Genomic DNA, 17,956 nt, shown 5'->3' with positions numbered 1-17,956 from the left:
ACCTAAGCCATCCAGACAGGCACAGCTTACTCACCTTTATGTCACCCACAATAAAGTGCCTTTTAGCATATACTTATTCTTTGATGAATAAATAAATGAATAATCAGAAGTAGTTTTGTTTTCACTTCCACAGTTCATGCAGTGTCTAGCAGAGCTTAAAGAGCTCTTACAACAGGAAATCTATAAGAAATTCCATGAACTTGGACAAGATATGGATTTAGAAGGAAGTTGGGATGACATCTCTTTGTCTGACATTGAATCCAGGTAACAAGCTTCATTTCAAAGAAAAACCAGAGAAGTTTTATTTTTTACTTTTTTCAATTGTTTTGTTTGCTCTGTTGTTTTGTTGGTTTTGAACCTTAGGTGCAAAATATTGAGTAAATCATGGCACACCGAATACACTGCATTCCTTTGACAACTATGTATTGAGGGCCTGCTGTTTGACACCCTTTTTACTAGGCTCTAGAAAAGGTTGGGGAGATGGACAGGCAGTTGGGATAGGGCCTTGTAGGCGATTGTAGAAGCTTTTGTGTTTTATTCCAAGCGGGACAGAAAACCTTGGAAGATTTTAAGTGATAAGTGTCATGATCTGACTGGGTTTTAGTGTCAGCAGGAGTCCTCTGGCTACTTTGTGGAAAACAGATTGTAAAGAGGAGATGCCTAAGCAGAGACATTCTTTAGGAGGCTCCTGCAGTGATCAAGTGGAAGGTGATGGTGGCTTAGACCAGAGCAGTAGTGGTTGGTGGTGTGTGAATCAGTTGGATTGGATTTGAAATATATTTTGAAGTTTCAAATATTAGGATTTGCTTCTGTATTGCATATGGGGCACAAGAGAAAGAGAGAATGACTCCATAGTGGTCTGGGTGGAGTTGCCTGTAACAGATGGGGAAGGTCAAGGGACGGGAGAAGGTCAGGAGATGGGGGGTGAAGACCAGGAATCTAGTCTTGGGCTTGTTCAGTTTGAGGTGTCTGTTAGACATCTAAATGGAGACATTCAATAGGCACTTGGCTATATGAGTCTGGAATTCAGTGAAGTCTAATAGAGCCATCATTAGATAGATTTTTTAAATATTTTTATTGATTTTAGAGAGAGGGAGAGAGAGATAGAGAAACATCAGTGATGAGAGTCATTGATCAGCTGCCTCCTGCACGCCTGTGTTCCCCCCCGCCACCCCCGCTGGGGATCGAGCCTGAAATCCAGGCATGTGCCCTGACCAGAAATTCAACTGTGACCTCCTAGATTATCAGTCAGTGTTCAACTGCTGAGCCACACCAGCCAGGCTGGATAGATATTTAAACCTTAAGACTGGATGAGATCCCAACAGAGTAAGTGCAGATAAAGTAAAGAAGTCCAAGTCTGAGCTGGTATCACTTCTTTTTAAATTGATTTTAAAGAGAGACAGGAAGAGAGCAAGAGAGAGAAACATCAATTTGTTGTTCCACTCATTTATGCATTCATTGGTTGATTCTTGTGTATGCCCTGACTGGGGGTCGAACCCACAACCTTGGCGTATCAGGACAATGCTCTAACCAACTGAGCTACCTGGTCAGGACGAGAGTGATTATTTTTAAAACATGTATCAGATCATGTCATTCCTCTGTTTAAAACACCTTAATGGCTCCCCCAGTTCACTCAGACAAAAAGCCCAGAGGCCTTCACTGAATGGCCTACAAGGCTTCAGGATCTAGCCACCTGAAACCTCTGTGATCTCTGTGCTCACCCTCTCACCACTGCTATAGCCCACTGGCCTCCTCACTCTCCCTCAGAGTTGCTAGGCCCTCTTCTGCCTCAGGGCCTTTGCACTGGCAGTTCCAGCTGCCTGGATACTCTTCCCCCAGATGCCCACATGGCCAACTCTTTCACCCCCTTCACGTGTTTGCTTCAGTGTGGCCTGCCTTCATCACTCTGACACTGCAACTTGCTCCCCTGCCTTCGCCCTCCTGCCATTCCCCATCCTCGTTGGTGCTCTGATTTTTCCATAGCATTTTATCACCTCTGTCATTCTGTATCATTTACAACTCTGTTGTATCTATTATTTATTACCTTCCCCTACTAGGATGTAGGTTCCACAAGGCCAGAGATCTTTATTTTGTTCACCTCTATATCTCATGCATCTACAACAGTACTTGGCACATAGGGAGAGCTCAGTACTATTTGTTGAATTAATTTAGTATGTAGGATCTCAGCCCCACCTTCAAAGTCTCCACAGCTATTTAGGAAGCCCCCAGGTGGGCGGGTATCTCATGTGTGCGCAAGAACACCTTCTACTCCAGGTTACCAGCCAAAGTGCCTCAAGCCTGAGACAGCTGCCCTCAGAGGGCTCCCGGGCTGGGCTTGGAGGTCTTCTGCCAGGGGCTGCACTGTGGCCTATGGTGGACAGTGGGAAGCAGATGGCTCTCCCACACTATGTGGCACATTCCCATCTGGGCCCTAAAGCCGTTCTGCTGGCTGAGTCTCCCAGATGTCTCCTTAGCAACCTTAAACCAGACCATCAGGCCAGATGGAGGGCCCCGTTCACCGTGTCTCCTCTCCCACTCTCCCAGAATCCTTTGCCTAACCCCAGGACCAGTGTGCCAACCCTCTTCACCTTCACCCTCAAAAACTAAATGTCCCCTGTGTATCAACTCATATAAAAGATCCCAAGGGAGTCCGCTCAAAACAGCCAGGCTGCATTCTAGCTGGCTCAGCTGGGAAACCCCCACGGATTCAGTTAGGAATTACCGAAACCAGTTTGCCAGTCAGGAGCCCCCACAGGCGCCCCCTTTCCATTCTCAGCATCTCACGGAGAAGCAGACTGAGTATGAGCTCAGTTGGAGTTTGCTCTGTGTTTTCTACATTCCTGGGCCATACTGTACCTAATGCTTTTATCCCATTTGTTAGCTTTCTGTTATCCCTGAAAGGGACTTCAGAGACTATTATCAGTGGCCTCGAAGGCTGCTGCTCAGGCTGGAAGAGCCCTGTGGGAGCAGGGAATTGGGAGCTAGATCAGAGAAGAGGAGGCTTTCTTGCCGCAGTCTCCTGCGGGGCTCCTCTTTGTGCCTGGCAGGAGGGAGGGCGCATGAACAGGACGAAAGCCTGAGCCAAAGAATGGTTTGAAATGCTGTCTTTTCCCAGATTTGAGTTTTGCGCCTAAGACGTTTTTCTGTATGGAGCTCATGTCATGGAGCACAGCTCTCGTTCTGGCCTCCACAGACTGGGCAAGGGGAAGATGTAATGTAACACACGGTGAAGGAAGAAGGGCCAGTTATCTGAGGCCTCCTTCACCCCAGCCCTTGAAGAAAGGGGGCTGGGCCATTTGTGGGGAAGATTTTATTTTATTTTTGTTATTTTTTAAATATATCTTTATTGATTTCAGAGAGAGGAAAGGAGAGGGAGAGAGAGAGATAGAAACATCAATGATGAGAGAGTCATTGATCGGCTGCCTCCTGCACGCCCCCAACTGGGGGATCAAACCGGCAACCCAGGCATGTGCCCTGACCAGGAATCGAACCCCGATCACCTGGATCCTAGGTAAATGCTCAACCACTGAGCCACGCCCGGCCGGGCTTTGGGAAGATTTTAGATCAGTCTAGACATGCATCCAAAAGTTTGAAGCGAGAATTGGGGTGATGAAAGTAATATTTCTAGTCTCTGACCTATAGATTCTTTGTAGTAAATATATTTATTTATATGTTGAATGCATTTTTAAAGAGTATCTGGTAGGATCATGACTGTTTGAACTGGTATTGGACAGACAGGAATGAATGAGACAGAGCCCCTGCTTTCAAACTAATCACAGTCCCCTGGCATTTTCTGGGGCTGCATGTTAAGAATCCTTCAGCCTCTCGTGGTTGCCGCCAAGGGCAGCTCTGTCCATCTGGCTGGTTGGTATTTTTATTTTGCCACACAGATTGCAAACTCCTTGGGACAGGGGCTCTGCCATGTCCATCTCTGTGTCCTGTGCCTGATGCATTACCTGGCATGCAGTAGGCATGCAGAGTGAATGAATGAATATGCTCATCAATAATTCTTAGTAATTTGCCCAGCCGGGCATGGCTCAGAGGAAATCACAGTTCGATTCCCAGTCAGGGCACATGCCCAGGGTGTGGGCTCCATCCCCAGTCAGGGGCATGCAGGAGGCAGCCGATCAATGACTCGCTCATCATTGATGTTTCTATCTCTCTCTGCCTCTCCCATCCTCTCTCTGAAATCAATAAAGATATATTTTTTTAAAATAATAATAATTCTTAGTAACTGAAACAAAGTATGGGCAAATATAGCTGAGTAGGTATCCTAACCCCATATGGCTGGTCTGGTAAATGGTATACTTCCAGATGTTAATATCAGGTATTTTCCTTTCTTCTCTCCTTTGGAAAACAGCACCAGTGGTTCTGACAGTTCCCTCTCAGACGGCCTCCCTGTTCACCTCCTGAACATAGCAGATGAGGTAAGATTAGATACTCTTATGCCCAGGCCTTAAAAAAGCATGACACTACTGGATAACTTGGTGGAATATTCCAACTCTTGTAAGACCTGCAGAAAACATAGCAATAGTGTCCTAACTGGTTATGGAGTCTTTCACTTTGTCCTTACGACTTTCATTTTAAAAATCAGGCGGGGGGCTATATGAGGACTCTATATTTATTCCCAAGTTAACTAAAAGTGGGGGGGAAAGTTTAACTAAAAGTGAAAACCACGTTAAGAGGTAGAGGTTGTTTAAAATGACCCATACTTGGTTGTCAGAGGGGAGGAGCTTTAGAGAACTGGGTAAAAAAGGTAAAGGCCTTAAGAAGTACAAATTGGTAATTACAAATAGTAAAGTACAGCATAGGAAATATAGTCAATAATACTATAATAACTATGGATGGCGCCAGGTAGGTATTGGAAATATCAGGGGACCACTTTGTAAAGTATATGGTTGTCTAACCACTATGCTGTACACCTGAAACTAATACAAAATAATATCAAATGTAAACTGTAATTGAAAATTTAAAGTTGTTTATAGTTCTTTTATTAAAACAATGGCCCATAGCCCTAGCTGGTTTTGCTCAGTGGTTGGAGCATTGGCCTGAGGACTGAAGGGTCCTAGGTTTGATTCTGGTCAAGGGCACACACCTCAGTTGCAGGCTCTATCCCCGACCCCAGTCAGGGTGAGTGCGGGAGGCAGCCAGTCGATGTGTCTCTCTCACATCGATGTTTCTCTCTCCTTTCCGCTCTTTCTGAAAAGCAATGGAAAAAATATCCTCAGGTAAGGATTAAAAACAAAATGACCCTTAAGTTTTTCTTTTTTTTTAATTTTTATTTATTAATTTGAGAGAGAGAGAGAAACATCAACTTATTGTTCCACTCATTTATTCATTCATTGGTTGATTCTTGTATGCGCCCTGACCGGGAATGAAACCCTCAGTGTTAGCGGTCAGGATGGTGCTCCAACCTGCTGTGCTTCCCGGCCAGGGCTAAAAAGCATTTCTTTATTCACGTAGACTTAGTTTTTTATACTCGCATATATTAAGTAACCTTTTTGCCCATCTGTTCACAGACTTTTTCTTACATAGGTGACATATAAGATGATATTTAGAAACAACAAAATATTCCTTGTTGTTTATTATGCACATGATTTCCTAATTGCATTAAGACATATCTCCATCATAGGGTGAGATTAACGCTGACAGGAGGAGCCAGCCAAATTAGACTGGACCCTACAGTTTCTTCAACTGGATTTACAGCAATATCAGATTAAGCTTCACCGCACCACAGGTGCCTAGAAAACTAGTCCTGAGCTTCATTTGCTTAATTATTAAAACTACCTTGTAGTAACAACCAAACAGAATCTTTTAACCACACATTGAATAATCAGTATTGTCTGTACCTGACATTATTGCCATAAGTAACCTGGTTTCAAATTATAAATCACAGATATTTGGTCATTGGTATAGGAGCCCCTTCAGCCGTATGTGTGTGATAGTGGGATTTGGAGGTGTTAAGTGGGGAGCAGCCTCTGGTAAGGAGGAAACTGAACTGTTTGTTCTTCAAACCAGCAACAGTTTAACACTGAGGGCCGCACACTGGGCTGGCCATTGTGTCTTGAGGGTTGTGTGAAGAGAGTCCTCTGGAATCCTCAGTGACGCGTGTCTATGTACTTTCTGGAATAGTTGAATCATAAGAAGAAGATGTGTAAGAAGAAAAAAAAGCCACTTCAGACGAGGAAACAGCGAAATGAACAGTATCAGAAAAATAATTTGATGCGGGAGTTGAAGTCAACAGAAGATGCCCTGGTAAGGAAGCTCTGCTGCCTGTTTCCGCTGTCTGGTTAGAGTATCCCATGGGTGGCAGGACGGGGCTGCCGGTTACCGTAAACCAGAAGGGGGAGGGAGGGGGAAGCTTTCCGACTTGAGTTCAGAGCTCTTTCATGGTCCTCTGGACACCTCTGAGCAGCGTTCAGCCATGGCCCTCGGATCCTCTGCCATGTTTTGGAACAAGTCTGGGTATTGACCAAGTCTGGGTTTCCAGAGGGGAGTGGTGGAAAAGGCTGGAAAAAGAGTGGCTGGAGCTAGTCCAGGGTTGCTGGGTGCTGAGGGGTCAGGCCGGGTCCAGGCGAGAGACACCTGGATGGCTCCTTCCTCGACTCTCTCTGAGCTGCTGCACCCACGTCATGACCTCTGCTTTCTAGCGTTGAAACGCTTTCAGAAGCCGGAGTTTTACTGTTGGGTGAACTGGGTCAATTATGAATAGATTCATTGCAATGGGTCATTTGAAAAACATTCTCTTTGCACTCAATCCTTCTAGAAAAGGGCAGGATTTGCTTCTACGCTGCAAAAGCAGCCTACCTTTTTAAAAAGTTCAGAGAACACCAGTTCTTCAGCAATAAGAAATGAAAGACCAAGGATGAATGAGGTAATATTTTTGCTTGACTTTTTTTTTAACTCACTCATGGGAAGTTTATTAAAACTTTTTTGTAATGTTTTTAAAGTGCACAATGTGGTGATTTCATATGTGTCTTCATTGTGAAAGGATTCCCACCATTGAGTTAACACATCCAGCACCTCACATATTTACCTTTTTTTTTCTTTTGGTGAGAACATGTTCAGTTCTACTCTTAGCAAATTTTAATTACACAATACAGTATTATTAACTATAGTCACCATGTTTTACATCAGATCCTTGGACCTTATCTGACAACTGAAAGTTTGTACCCTTTTACCATCCTCTCCCTATTTGCCCCACCTTCCAGCCCCCCGGCAGCCACCATCTACTCTCTGTTTCTATGAGTTTGACTTTCTTAGGTTCCACATTTAAGTGATACCATGTAATATTTGTCTTCCTCTGTCTGGCTTATTTCACTTAGCATAACATCCTCCAAGTTCATCTATGTTGTCACAAATGGCAGAATTTCCTTCTTTTTTATGGCTAAATAACATATCGTTTGCAAATATTTTCTCCAATTCGGTAGGTTGCCTTTTCATTGTGTTGATGATTTTCTTTGCTGTGCAGAAGCTTTTTAGTTGATGTAGTCTCACTTATTTATTTTTTTCTTTTGTTGTCTTTGCTTTTGGTGTCAAATCCAAAAAAATCATTGCCAAGACCTATGTCAAGGAGCCTACTTCCTATGTTTTCTTCTAGGAGTTTTACAGTTTCAGGTTTTGTTTTTGTTTTTGTTTTTTAAAGAACTATTTTTATGAGACCTTTTTTTTTTTAATATATCTTTATTGACCTCAGATTGAGGAAGGGAAAGGGAAAGGAAGAGAGAAAGAGATAGAAACATCAATGATGACAGAGTCATTGATTGGCTGCCTCCTGCATGCCCCCAACTGGGGACTGAGCCCACAACCCAGGCATGTGCCCTGACCAGGAATCAAGCCGTGATCTCCTGGATCCTAGGCTGATGCTCAACCGCTGAGCCACACCCAGCCGAGCCAGTTTCAGGTTTTTAATTTAGGTTTTTAATCCATTTTGAATTGACTTTTGTGTATGGTACAAGATAGGGGTACAATTTCATTCTTTCACATGTGGATACCTAGTTTTTCCAACACCATTTATTGAAGAAACTATTTTGCCCCCTTGTATATTCTTGGCTCCTTTTTTGGAAATTAAATGGCCATATATGCATGAGTTTATGTCAGGTCTCTATATCTGTTCCATCCTTGACTCTCTGTCACACAGGTTCTCTGATTTTTCTAGTCAGTATGTCTCTCCCACAGGGCGAAGAGCACAGTAACCCTCTGGGTCACCCTTACCTGTCAGTGCCACTGGGAGCAGGGGAACATTAAAATTGGTGGAGAGATTGGCTCTGCTTTGGATTAGACACCACTGATGTCTGACATCAAATATTGGTGATTTGTGACTTTGTACCCAGAACATAGAACAGGCTGCTTTACCATCCACCCATCCATTTATTCAACAAATTGTGTTTTGTGACTACTATGGGCCAAGTCCCCTGCTGAATGTTGGGAATTTGACATTGAACCAGACCCTGTCCCTTCCTCAGGGACCTTGGAGTCTGGGCTGGGATTTGGATAAGTAAACAGCAAGTGATGTAACAGAATAGGATGCAGGGAACACAGAGGTGCCTAGCCAACTTTCAGTCCTCTGGAGTTTTGTGGCCATAAAATCTTTGATTCTTTTATGTATAAAAATAAGTTTGGGCCCGGCCAGCATGGCTCAGCCTTTGAGCATCAACTCATGAACCAGGAGGTCACGGTTCGATTCCTTGTCAGGGCACATGCCCAGGTTGCAGCTCAATCCCTGGTGAGGGGGAGTGCAGGAGGCAGCAGATCGGTGACTCTCTCATCATTGATGTTCCTGTCTCTCTCCCCCTTCCTCTCGCTGAAATCAATAAAATTATTTTTAAAAAAATAAAATGTTTTGGTACAACAGTAGCTAATTCTTAGTGGACAGGGTGTAAAATTGGCCCTCCTCAGGTGGAGTGCTGCCCTGTGAATGACAGCAAGGTAACTTGGCGCCCCCTGCGTTTCACTGGGGAGCCTTCCCAGGCACAACCGTCTCTACTCAGTATTGAGGGACATCTGGGGCCTAGTGTAATAGTGACAAAGATACGGCCTCTGAAGTCTGTTTTGAGTTCACATGTCACCCCCACTACGTAATTTTCTGTGCGATACTTAACCACTCTGGGACTCCGTTTCTTCATCTAAAATACTGTGTGATGAGGATGGTTGAGAAGATGAGGTGTGAGCCCGTGTAAAGGGCCTGGCGTGTGCGAGGCGTTCGGTAAGCATTAGTTTCCCTCTTTTCACTGAATTTTTGTCTGTTTGTCCTGCCTCTCTTTCAGCGTTAGAGCATCATAATGAATCAACATGCATGCATTAAAAACACTCAGGTAATGTACTTTCTGCATAGCACATTTGTCCAAGTAGACATTTTAATGAGAATGTCCATTTGTTTTAGTCACAGTTAAATGGAAGAGACGAAGACAGCTCCCTGGACCCGTCCAAAGCACGCGCCTTGATTCTGCCTGGGACTAAAGAGCCAGCGCAGGCGCCCCCGGTATGCTGCGACCCGTGCCGGTGGCGTGCTTTATTGGGTTCGGAAATGTGTTACGCGATTTGGAGGGTGGTGAGCCACTACCCACACAGGTCCGCCTTCTCAGGTTTGTTCTGCTCAGGTGAGCAGCGGAGGGAATTTGCACCCTCCGGCGACAAACCGCCTGACCACCCTGAGGCCAGCCCACAGGTACTGAAGGACGCAGGCAGCCCCCCACCCCACCCCACCCCTGGCACCAGCAGCTGGCCGTGGAGAATTTAGTTTTATTTCAACGAACGTTTGTTAGGCAGCTGTTACTCTGTAACTTCATGGCAGCACCTCAGGTCAAACAGTGGGAGCAGAGAGCGCAGCCGCTTGCACCCCGAGGGGTGATTCACAAGCAGGGGACGCCACCAGCCGCGAAGTGTGCCCCACGGGCCATGTCACAGGGACCCTTCAACACCGAGGTTTGTGAGTGGTTGGCTTTCTTAGAAGAGTGAGTTCATATTTATCCCTGCGACGCGCTCTTGCCCATTGGCACATGCATGTTCTCTCCTGACAGGGAGGAAGAGGGGTGGACACACAGCACTGGGGGGCACTGGCATGTGTTCGAGGAGACACTGAAAACCACTGGGTTAGCCCGGCTGGCGTGGCTCAGCGGTTGAGCATCGACCTAGGATCCAGGCGATTGCAGTTCAATTCCTGGTCAAGGCACATGCCCAGTTTCAGGCTCGATTCCCAGTCAGGGGTGTGCAGGAGGTCGCCGATCAATAACTTTCTCATCATCGATGTTTCTATTTCTCTCTCTCCCTCTCCCTTCCTCTCTCTGAAGTCAATAAAGATATATTTTAAAAAAACACTGGGTTACGCAGGTATACTAGGTATAGATGCAGTTCTCTGAAGGTGAAGTCCCTGCTGTCTTCTCAAATCTGTTGCTTGAGAACTGTCAGGCTGATGTGCTCATTAACCCAGCGGTATCCAGTGGAGAGCCTGCTGGGTGTGGGGCCCTCTGAGGACAGTGAGACGTGATCCCTCCCTTAAGGCAGTGACCCTCTGCAAGGGGTGGCAGGATAGTCCGACCACCGGGTACAACAGAAACTGAAGGGCAAGGGAAAGAGGTGCAGAGAGAGTAAAATCAAAGAGAGTTCCTGCCCTGACAGACCCATCAGTGACGGGCTTGTCCTTTCTCCTCGCTCAGCATTCGTTACCAGAAGTCTGGGTGGCTAACACCACATCACACGACTGAAACGTGCTGGGTGAGCCATAGCGTGGAACCAGGACCCAGTGAAACCCAGTGCACTGGGGGAGTGCCAGCCAAACGCGTACCTCTCCTTCATTTTCCTAAAGTGCCTACCATAATATTTCTCTAACAGACGTAGGCATGTAACTTCCAGACAGCTGATAAAATGCAGTTCCTGAACCTCTTGGAGCAGTTAAAATACTGCCCGTGGGCGGCTGGCGCTCTGAGGGGCGAGGGCGAATGCTTGACTCACCTCTGCCCTGCGACAGCTGCTCCTCACTGAGTCCTTGTAAGACAACCTGAATCCTCATTCTAACTTTAGAAATTGCAACATAAAGTGAGCTCAACTTTTATATCTTGTTTGCACAGAGAGAAAAGCCAGGATTTACAGTATCATGCTCTCCAAAGAGAAGCACAAACACCAGCCAAGAGCCAGCTCCAGAAGCGAAGCCAGACTGGCGCAGGAGCAGCTTTCTTGCCACAAAGAGAAGCCGTGCCAGCATGGCGGCGTACCCATCCTTGCACATCTACACGTACCCGTAGGGCGCCTGGGCCGCGCCACGCGCCTGCGTCCCTGGCATGTTTTGGGTGAGACGTTTGTAATGAGGGAGTTGTGTGGGTGGGAACTGTGCTCGTTGGAGGTGTGCTGTGCTGTGTGTTCGTATGTGCTGACCTTGCACTGTGCGTTCCTTCAGGATGCACACCTCGCGAATTAAATTATTTTTCATAAAATGAAACTTTATTATGAAGTATAGAAAAGCTTCCTTTATCAGAAGTTGAAGCGTGTGCTCTTGGAACTACAGCCCAGATACACCTCATTTTCACCAGTAGATAGTCTGTCTAAAATGATGAGCGAATCAATTGTAAGGGATCAAACTGCGCTGTAAGCAGATCCTGCACTGTGCTGTGTTAAAGCCTGTGTTGCTTCCTCCTGCTGCGGGGTCAGTCAGACTGGTGTCTCAGGCATCTCAGGATGAGGTGTTCCCACGTTTAGTACCCGGAAATAATGTTGCATATATTATGTTCAACACGGTTATGTGAGTTTAAAAGCCCATGGATTAAAATTCTTTCTCTCTAACCAGTTGTTTCCATTGATTGGTTAACTGCATAATCTTTAACATCCCTCACAAGCACCGTCCACTGTCTACAGCCTGTCGTGCCAGTGGGCTAGCATCCTGTTCAAGAAGGGGCTTGAACTCCGGGTCCTGCCAGCTGCCATTTGACTTTACCGTCTTTCTGTCCCATTGGGTTAGAAGCTTCCTCTTCACTGTCACGTCCAAACTCAGCCACCACCACACCCCGGGGGACCAGTGATTAGAACCACATGGCAGCGTGATTTATTACAAGCCCAGTGTCTGTGTTTTTGTTCTTTTTTTAACTAGAGTTCACTTGGAGAACAGTTGTAGGTTTACAGGTAATTGGGCAGCTAGTACAGAGCCCCCATATACTGCCCACCTGCCCCACCCACTGCTCGCACTATGAGTCTCTTTAGAGGGAATGCTATCTGCCCTCACTCTTTACCTAGGAGTCTGCAAATGGCCTTTTCCTGTTTCCTACCTTACTCACATCCTAAAACTATTAATCTGCATTTTAAGTATCTAGAAAGTACCCAGGCAAAAGCCCACTTTTTGTCCCTAAAAGGGTATCTAATGGGCAAGTCCCCAAACAGTTACACACTGCTGAGGGAAAACCTTGTTTGAAAGTTGTTCAGAAATACTTGTTTTTGCTCCAAATGGTGTTGGAGAAAGTTTATTAAAAGCACTCCAGTATTGGCCCTGGCCAGGTAGCTCAGTTGGTTAGAGTGTCTCCCAGTGCTCCAAGGTTGCAGGCTTGATTCCAGGTCAGGATACACACAGGAATCCACCAACGAGTGCATCAGTAAGTGGAGCAACAAATCGGTGTCTCTCTCCCTTCCTCTCTCTCTAAAATCAATAAAAATTAAAAACAAAAAATGCCAGTATGATGAAAATTTTGGAATCAAAAAAATCAGAATGCATGATCAGATTCTTTTTTAAGTGCTTCTTCAGAGCGAAGAGCTTCCTGAGAGATGTGGTTTGGCTGCTACGATGTTGAAGGGATGAGTAAAAGGAGAGAACCCTGTGCGATCCAGCCACAGCCTCCATACCCAGTAATCGCCAAAAGCCGCGAAGGTTCCATTTCCAGCCTGCCCAGCGCACAGTCAGCCCTGTAAAGAAGTAGCTGTTTTCTTTAGAAAAAAGAAAGGTTTTTCTGCTCAGATCTGGAGTAAGTGCCCCACAAGGAATTAACGTGGCAGCATCCAGAAGCCAACGTGCCTGTCACTTCTCATTTTGCTTTTGGTAGAAGGCTGAGAGGGGTGACTTGCCAGTAACTTTAAAATGACACACTAAGGTCATTAATTCTGTGTGGAAATGATAAATCTCATGCTTCGGGAGAAACAACCTGGAGCATCCTGATCACTAAGAGTGGACCATGAGGATGGAATCAGAGAAAAGTTAGAAAAAATAGCATTTTAGTCGGGTTAGAGAACAAGATCAACAGTTTTCAACAAAGGTTAAGGACATGAGGGAAAATGATGAATGTACTTTAACACTGTGTTTTCTTTAGAAACTAAATGCACAAGTCACTAACATGTAATTTCTTGAGATTCCAAATGCATTTCAAGTGAACACGTTTTCTTAAGAAGCCATAGTTTTTGGACCGCGTGGTCATAACTGAGGTCCTGTTCCCATCTGCTGACCGCATACCCCTTTCTGTTTGCGGAGAAGTGACACCACCTCTTGAAAGTGGGGGAAACAAGTCTAAGCAGGTAAGGCGCCAACAGTAAATATAAGTCTTAAGAAGTTTCTGAGGGAACATTAAATATAGGAACTCCGTATAGACATAGAGTCTCCTTGAAAACAACAATTCTAGGTGTGTTTTCCATTTGTCATTTAAAAAGTACAAGAATCTTAAAGTACCGAAACTAAGTACAGTGGGTTGTTTTCTGGTATGATGTTAATACTATACAATGAAATGTATAAAGTGTTGTCAATTTGATTATTGACACATTTAATATGTTTACAAATAAACTGGTGTTGATCAAGTTACCAAGCAAAAAAATTGAAATTAAAAGTGCAAGAAGCTTGGAGCCCTGGTTCCTGGCCTCTCTGAAACTACCGCTGATCACAGGTTCAGCTGTGTTGTCACCAATCCTCGCTGCTGGCCGAAATGCCACACCAATGGCTCTGCTCTGCAGAAGGAGAGCTGCTCACCTCTAGTTTTCCAGGCTGTTCTAAGGCTAGTTAGTTCTGGTTTAATTACCTAGAATAGCAGAGATGTGTCCAGAGCACAGACACTTGGCACGTTCCACACAGGATGCCTTTGAAACTACAAAGCCTACCCTGTCCTGTAAACTACAAAGACTGTCTGTACGGCCCAGCCAGCTTTAGTTTAATCGCCTGCCACCAGTGGCGTCTCTGCCCGTTTCTTAGTGGAATGTTCCTGTGGAGGACAAGCTCCTCTCTGTCCACGCTCACTAGGATCCAACGTCTGTATCCCCCTTTGCTCATCTCGATAGCTGCCTGATAATGAAAAGAAGCTGTTTTACTTGCCCCTTTAAGTGGGCTCCACCTTGGCTCTGAGCAGCTGAGCCATGTGAGGAACCAGCTTCCCTGTGAGATCAGGTTCAGACAGCATTGGGGGGGGTTTTGTTTTTTAATATATATTGATTTCAGAGAGAGGAAGGGAGAGGGAGAGAGAGAGAGAGAGAAACAGCAATGATGAGGGTGTCATTAATCGGCTGCCTCCTGCACACCCCCGACTGGGGATCGAGCCCGCAACCCACGCACGTGCCCTGACAGGGAATCGAACTGCGACCTCCTGGATCCTAGGTTGATGCTCAACCACTGGGCCACATCGGGCAGGCCAGACAGCATTGTTTTAATAAGGATGTGAACAGACAAGCTCTAGTGACACAGTCTATGCCACATGTCCAGAGTAATACTTGGTTCATAAAAGTCAAAAGAAAGGAAGATGCCTAAGAATATGGAAAGAGATGATGCTACTTGAAAATTCTGACTTCCTGCCAGCACTCCTACCCTAAGATACAGGCTATTCCCACAGTCAGCAATCAGAAGGAACGCGTCCCTGACTCGGGAACCATGGAGATGCAGTGAGACGCTGCCACTGACTAAGGCCTGGTAGAGGGGCTGCTTTCTTTTCTACTCCCTCCCCCCAATATAAAAACATAGTGGTGTTTTTATTGTGGGCACCCCCCCCCCCGGAAAAAAGACCTCGGGTGAAGAACAAAGACTAGCGAGCCTGCCAGAACAGGCCAACCAGCGGACGTTAGGCCAGCTGCAGACCGTCTGGGGGCCAGACAGCCACTAGCTTGGGAGTTAGAGCACCTGGGCTTCAGTCCACCCGGCTGGGGCGATGGTTGGCGTGGTTGCCTAGTGGATCTGGGCCTTCCCTTCCCGGCCTTGGCCTCGAAGGTGAGTGACTGTGCGGGGGAAATCATCCGCAAGCTCCCTTTCCTCCTGCGAAGCGACTTTACCCAGATGCCTCCCTCGGCTGTCGATGCCACGTGGCAGCGATGTGCTGAAATGGCTCCCACGCAGCCTGGGCCAGCCCGCTCCTCTCTCACTCAGACTCTGGTCCTGGGGAAGAAAGGCCCTGGTTGCTCCAAGTTCAGCCCCCTCCCACCTTGCCTCCAACCAAGTTTGGTACAAGGCCATCTCTTCTCCTGGTCCCCTGCACTGGCTCTTCCTAGACTGTTGGATTCAGTGACCGCAAATCACTTCGGTAAACTCCTTCTCAGCCCGGCGCCAGCTCCGGTCACTCTCCTCGCTCTTGGCTTTGCTTCCTCCCCATTCAGCCCAGACTCTGGGGTGCATTACGTCAACCCCTCTCTTGCCAGCACCCCAGAGTTCTCACCCTCTGTCCTTCTGCCACATCCACCCGGTAGTTCCCCACCTTTGGATCCTTCCAGCCAGCCCAGCCACGCGTCTTCTCCTACACCCAGGCTGCCAAGGCGGCTGCAGGAGGACACACCATCAAGTGGACCAGGGCCACCACTCGGGTACCTCCTCCAGCCTCGGAAATTTACCCTCTGCATCTGGAACTGACCCTCCCGCACCCTGCCCCTTCCACTGTGATTTCACATCGCCTCCGGTTGCCTCAGGTCCCCTGCTCCCTCCCTGCGACCGTCTTCCTCCCAGGAACAACCTTGCTAGGAGGTTAAGAAAGCTGAAAACAAGTTCTGACTCTATTAGGTTTGTTTCTGTACCCATATTGGCAAAATGATCCTGAAATGATTTTAGATGTATTATATGATTAAGCAAATGACTAAATGCGTTGATGTTAAAAGCCAGAGTTCTCACTCTGGAAGAAGAAACACATACTTAATGGAGGGAAATAAAAAACCCTGTGAAAGTGGATTGGAATGAGAGACAGTGTGAACTGGTCATGATTCTAAAATACGGATAAGTGTGCATATTGTGTATCTTTGCGTGTTGTGTGTGTGTAAAAGGGCCCGAGATTAAATGCACTCCATTAGCAATAAACACATTCTGCACTAAGATCCTGTTCTCTAATTCCATTCCCCACTAAAAGGAATCAGGGTTTGTTAGAGAAATAAATGGCTGATTCTAGGACTGGGCATCGTAGAGTTGAGATGAGGGGCCTGGGACATTTTGTCATGCCAAAGAGTAAGAAAGTATTTAAAAAGGAGACATGCCACAGGACAAAGGAGCCAGCTTGAATATCTTGGATATTTTGGGTGAAATAAAATATATTATTAAAATTAATCTTACCTGTTTCTTTTTACTTTTTTTTGATGTAGCTACTAAAAATATGGAAATGATGTATGTAGCTGGAATTGTATTTCTATTGGACAGCACTGTTCTACAATATTCACCTCACAGTGAAATATGGCTTCTTGGCTTCTGCAACACCACTCACCTTAGCTCCCTGAATGCACCCTGGGCTCTGGGCCTCTCTCTGTACATGCCCTACCTGGGGAATCTCTGCTCACCCTTGGTGCCTAGACCCCTAGATCCACTGTGTCCCCTCCATCTCCACTTAGTTCCCTTCCAAACCTCAAAGGCAACATGCCCTAAGTGGAATTATTCCAGTATCTTTTCCTTAAACTAGAGCTCCCCCTCTGTATTCTCTTTCATAAACAGGACCACCGTCAATACCATGCTTACAGCCTCAGCATCGCTAGCCTCCCTCCCCTGCACCTCCGCAGCCAGAAACCACATCCTACTGACTCTGCCTCCCAAGTAAATCCATAAACTTCTCTCCTCCAGCTCTGTTGAGGTTATCATTGTTCTAAACTATTAAATCTGGTCTCCCAGCGTCCGATTTTAAAGATCCTGACCTTTCTTGGATAGAGCAGCCCAAGTGAGCCCATTACAAGGCCAATCTGATCATGTCGGTCCCTTGCAGGGCGCTTCTCTTCTGCCGCCCCTCCCTGATGGGGCCCTGCTGCCCCAGCAGCCTCCAGCTCTGAATCTGGCCCATTCCCTAGGAATCTGCAACATTAACTGCCCCTCCTTCTCCCTCCATGCCCCACCCTCTTGCTTCGCAAACACCTGTAATCTTTCAAGACCCAGCTCAGTTATGTGTCAAATGTATCGGTTAAAAAATGTTTTTAAAGACTCAGCTCAAATAGCAGCCCACTATTTGAAACTGGCCTTGATGCTGTTTCCCAGGCAGGACTCACCAGTCTGCCCCTCGTGTCCTACAGACTTCTGCCTCCGCCCCTGAAACACTTTAGTGCACAGCCTGTTTACTTGTCTGCCTTTCCTAACCAGAATGATTTCAACTACAGCCCACAGGAGTGGGGAGAAAAGACTCGAGCAAAATGCAGTTATTGTTTCACATAAACAATAGTCCGGATTCAGGGCAGCTCCAGGACTTGCCGCAGCTCATTGGCATCAGCAAAGACGCAGGCTTCATCGTCTTCCAGCCCTGCTGCGCTCAGCGCCAACTCCGTCCAACTTTGTGGACTGTATGTCTACAGCAGATCCAGGCAAACAACCAGACCCAGCAACACCCAGTGAGAGAACACCTGTCTCTTGGGTGTCTACTTTTCTATAACCTTTTATTTTGGCAAGTTTTGATTTATAGAAAAGTTGCAGCCTCTAGAAGCTGAGGACAACCCCTGGACAACAATCAGCAAGGATATGGTAATCTCAGTCTTATAACCACAGGGAAGACAACTTGAATTCTGCCAACAACCTGAATGAGCCTAGCAGTAGATTCTCCCCCAGAGCCCTCAGATAGGAACCCAG

The 17,956-nt window shown here is 46.4% G+C and overlaps 1 protein-coding gene across 7 annotated transcripts in view; it reads left to right on the top strand.

The window, feature by feature from the left end:
- The window catches only part of AGBL2 (AGBL carboxypeptidase 2), a 32,783-nt gene extending 21,006 nt beyond the window's left edge, over positions 1–11,777 (top strand). For all 7 annotated transcript variants that reach the window (XM_081154628.1, XM_081154626.1, XM_081154622.1 and 4 more), the window contains 6 exons: positions 134–264; positions 4,361–4,427; positions 6,133–6,255; positions 6,767–6,874; positions 9,383–9,481; positions 11,067–11,777. In XM_081154628.1, the coding sequence (XP_081010754.1) occupies positions 134–264; positions 4,361–4,427; positions 6,133–6,255; positions 6,767–6,874; positions 9,383–9,481; positions 11,067–11,240 (702 nt within the window). In that variant the 3' untranslated portion in view covers positions 11,241–11,777. The remainder of the gene's footprint in view (positions 1–133; positions 265–4,360; positions 4,428–6,132; positions 6,256–6,766; positions 6,875–9,382; positions 9,482–11,066) is intronic.
- The last annotated feature ends 6,179 nt before the right edge of the window (positions 11,778–17,956 follow it).

Source organism: Miniopterus schreibersii, assembly GCF_964146895.1.
Source record: "Miniopterus schreibersii genome assembly, chromosome: 12".
Taxonomy (NCBI): Eukaryota; Metazoa; Chordata; class Mammalia; order Chiroptera; family Miniopteridae; genus Miniopterus; species Miniopterus schreibersii.
This window is presented reverse-complemented; position numbering and strand designations above follow the sequence as displayed.